Source organism: Austrofundulus limnaeus, unplaced genomic scaffold (assembly GCF_001266775.1).
Source record: "Austrofundulus limnaeus strain Quisiro unplaced genomic scaffold, Austrofundulus_limnaeus-1.0 Scaffold278, whole genome shotgun sequence".
Lineage (NCBI taxonomy): Eukaryota > Metazoa > Chordata > Actinopteri > Cyprinodontiformes > Rivulidae > Austrofundulus > Austrofundulus limnaeus.
Window position 1 is genome coordinate 263434 of NW_013952680.1, and position 4107 is coordinate 267540.

Genomic DNA, 4107 nt, shown 5'->3' on the forward strand with positions numbered 1-4107 from the left:
GTAATATATTTACTGAGAAAAATGGTGACGTGTTCGATACTTATTTTACTCGCTGTATCAAAGGTTTTTGACCCCTGAGAGACACCGTAGAAACTCCTTTGCATTTGGAAGCGGGGGGTGGGGGGAGGACCAGGGAGGATGATTCAACCACTCAACCACGAGATGTCGCTGAAAACAACAAATCCTACACACTGTGCCTTTTAAGTTGATTGACAACCACCAACAAATACCACAAGAAGAAGAATATTAGTTACATTCATGGACAAAGCTGTTCACTTGCCTGTTATCAGAATTTTCTTTAGTTTTAATGTACCCAGCCGCTAGTGTTCAAAGACTTTAAATATTGTAGTTTTTTCATAGTGTTGGCACATAGTAAATTAAATAATTTACAGTGTCAATGTGCATGACTGCTGGTAGGGTGTCCAACTTTGCGTACATGTAGCCGCTTTGTCCTCCTTGTACCTCAACAACATTAAACCTTTCCTTGGAGGCTTTTTCATTGCACTCTATTGTGTCTGTGTAATGCGATTCAGCCTTTGATGAAGCCATAGCTCACAAAAAAAAAAAAAGCTGAAAAACAAGGACTTTGTACTGCTCACGGCTCACGGGTAACAAAGTTTAGTCTTGTCAACACAAACGTCATGGTTCAAAACTCCTCCTTCTGTTCGCTGGTTGGCTCAGTTGAAATTCTACCAGAGAAATCCGTGTCAGTGGGAGAAATCCCAGACGGAGCAGAGAAGGGACATTAGAATTCAGTGGAACTGTGTAGGAAGGAAACGGCCAAGCTAACATCAAATAGCTAGCTTTCCGATTTTACTATTTTTCCGTTTCAGTCTTGTGGGAACTATCTATAGAGGAACTCCAGAAGTTAATCAGTTGTAGATGTCAGTTCATTGATTCATTTTTGAGAGTCTGCATAAAACAAGTGGTTCATTTTGCTAACAGAATAACTAAGTTGATTACAAAGTTTTGAACAAACGTACCGTTAACCCTGTGACTACATTTTGGGGACGACTCGTGTTTTTTAATGTCGCTTCCTTAGCAGCCATCTTAAGTCAGGATGACTCCAAAAGTGAATCAGTCATTGATGTTTATCTAATGATTATATTTATTTTTAACCGCAGACACTAATCATTCACCTCCTGTGTGTTTCAGGTGCATAGATAAATGGTTTCAGGTGAATCGGTCGTGTCCGGAGCATCCTTCTGACTAGGAGCTTTAGAAGTGCCGCTTCAGTCCGCTGCTCATCACCGCGGCTGACTGTTTCACTCAAACCTAATCCCAACGCTGCCTGTTCCAGCATCAGCCTTCCTCAGGGATTCCGAGACTTTACTTTACTTTACGATGCGCCAATTTATTTGTTGTTGTCATAATATTTTTTTTTTTGTATATTGCCTCACAAACTAGTGACAGACTGTGGATATGTATCTGGATGTTAAAAGAACCACTAGTCGAGACGTGTTGTCTCCCCTGACGTCTGTGAACGCTCCGTACGCCGCCGCCTGTTGGCCTTGAAGGGACTGTGAGCCCCCTGTAGCCTGATCCGGTCGTGGTGGACTGGGTTTGGCTTTACAGCGAGGGACTTCTTGGTCCAACATGGTGCAAGGACATTTAGGTGACTTCTGACTTGGTCAGAGTGTGGATGTTGTGCAATATGAAAACAACCAAATAGAATTTGAAAACAGAGCCTAAATCAGCTTTAAGGGATCATTAGCTGTGTTGATGGTTGTCGGAGAATAGATCCTAATTTTATTCCAAATTGGCTACTGATGTAGTTCATAAAACAATCGTGTCGTAAACCAAATTATTTAACATGAGGCAGTTTAAACCTGTGAATCACATGGCCATCTAGCACCACAGTGATGTGATTGTGGCGTTCAGTAGTGAAATGAAAGAAAAGTTGAGACCTATCTAATGATTAATACTCTCTTTAAGGAGTGCCATAATGTGCTGCTATGTCATAGACTGGAAAGTTTTTTCTTTAATCTTTAAACCCTGTTTGTCTTGTCTTTTTTTCCTCTTGACTGTACTGTAACGAATTGCACAACAATAAATGTTTTTATCTTTGTGTCTTTTTTCCTGTGTCTGACTTGTAAACTGTGGATCTGCACTGTGAATAAAATGACTTCTCTAAATTTAGAAAGAGCACTTAATTTAAAATGATGAGAGTAATGTTAAAGTATACATATTCAAAGGTCATTTATTTTGAGAATAAAATCATTAATGCTACACAGATTTGAAACTTCTCATTGCTCCCAAGGTTTTCCTAGTAGCCTAGAATATGGATCTGTATGCGGGACTAATTCCATATGGATATTTGATCAACTTATAACCATTTTTTAAAATTAAGTTTTACGGTTAAACCAGTAGAACATCAAAGAAAAAACTCTTAAACATTTACTTTGTTAAATGTGAACTGTTATTTTGCATGTGTTTAGTAAAGCATGAAAGAAATTCATGCATATTTTACCTCATTTGTTTACATTTACATGAATAATGCTTCAAGTTTTCCAAACATTAAATAAGGTTCATGCTGACTGATTCAGATGAGTAACCTGAAACCAGCATGCAGAAGAAAACAAAAAGTCAAATATTTATTTTTGTTTCATAAGGAGCAGTTTATGTTAACACATAGCACTATGTGCAGTGGATTTTTAATTATAGGAAAAACCTTTCTAGTTTAATACAATAAATGAACTGCTTTCCTTTAAGATTCCCTTTTTCTCCAGGATTTTGAATAACTGAAAGGCAGTCTAATTATTTATTTAGGTTTATCTCATTCAATTATTATTTTTCATCCAAGAGCTTTTCTTTTCTTTTACTGTTTAGGAAACAAAACTAAGAGCAACTTGCTTTAGCTACGTTTATTCTACAGAAAGTTTAAAGGAAACAGGACTGCAAGAGCTACAAAAGGAAAAAAAACGTAAATAGGTCTGAGTCGCAGTGTGATGACGTAACCGGTGCGCGGTTTGTTGTCCGTGCTGGAATATTCAAGAAAACAATCCACTAAAGTCTGCTTTATTTTTTGAAAGAACCTATTAACTTTTACTGTCAGTTTTTGTCAGCATTTTAGATTTAAGGGTAAGTTTTGAAACGTGTATTGTTATTGCATTTGTTCTTTGAAGATTTCACTGTTTTCTCCGGGTTTGTGCTCGGCTAATGTTAGCTTGCTAGCTCCGTCTTCTGTGTAGCTGTTGTTGTAGAGCTCCAGGTAATATATTGTGGTAATTTAAGCTCTGTTCTGTTCTGTTTGTTCAAGTTAGTTTTCGCCACTTCTGGATCAAAGATGTCGTACATGCTACCGCATCTCCACAACGGCTGGCAGGTAGACCAAGCCATCCTGTCTGAGGAGGACCGGGTTCTTGTTATCCGCTTCGGACACGACTGGGACCCAACATGTATGAAGATGGACGAAGTTCTGTACAGCATTGCTGAAAAGGTGACACTGTTTTCCACTTTTATCTGTCAGTGTCCAGGTTTGAGCCTTAGGACAATACCTCCAACTCCTGCAGACATCAGTATTTCATGTTATAAATTTAGTACAACTGTATTGTTCAATCCTGAGGGCCACTATCCTGCATGTTCCACGTGTTTCTACTGAAGCCTGTTCATCAGTCATTCATTCAAATCAGCTGTGTTAAATTAGAGACAAAGATAAACATGCACATAGTGGTTCTTGAGGACCAGGAGTGTCCCTGTGACTTCAGTTATCTTCATAATGTTGATTTCAATTTCAATTTTTTTTTTTAGAAAAGAAAACTATAAAATACTCTGTAAATTTTATTTACTTGAACCTGCAGGATTAAAATTCTTAATAATTGTAAATTTGTGTTTGTTAAAATGGACACTACTGATCAGTCTGGCAAAGAGTTATTAAAGAGTAACTTACCCCAAAATTAACTTTTTTTAGCTGATAAACTGTCTAGAATGTGTCTAAAATGTTATATAGTACTGTTTATGTGCTAATTTTGATGTTTTTGTGTGTATTTGTTCAAATCTGTAATATTTGGTCTAAAAACGTCTTTTTGCTGCGCATATGGGTAGAGCAGTGGCTCAGCCCGGAGGAGGAGGAATGAGGGGGAAATGGACGACACGATGCGTAAACAG

The 4107-nt window shown here is 37.9% G+C and overlaps 2 protein-coding genes across 2 annotated transcripts in view; both read left to right on the top strand.

Annotated features, from left to right (window-relative positions):
* The window catches only part of LOC106526485 (E3 ubiquitin-protein ligase ZNRF2), a 14216-nt gene extending 12148 nt beyond the window's left edge, over nt 1–2068 (top strand). Inside the window, exon 4 of the mRNA XM_014021103.1 lies at nt 1156–2068. Coding sequence (XP_013876557.1) covers nt 1156–1213 — 58 coding nt within the window. The 3' untranslated portion in view covers nt 1214–2068. The remainder of the gene's footprint in view (nt 1–1155) is intronic.
* An 870-nt stretch (nt 2069–2938) lies between these two features.
* Nucleotides 2939–4107, top strand: part of txnl4a (thioredoxin-like 4A) — a gene marked incomplete at its 5' end in the record, with an annotated part of 4974 nt that continues 3805 nt past the window's right edge. Inside the window, 2 exon segments of the mRNA XM_014021105.1 lie at nt 2939–3081; nt 3260–3439. Coding sequence (XP_013876559.1) covers nt 3287–3439 — 153 coding nt within the window.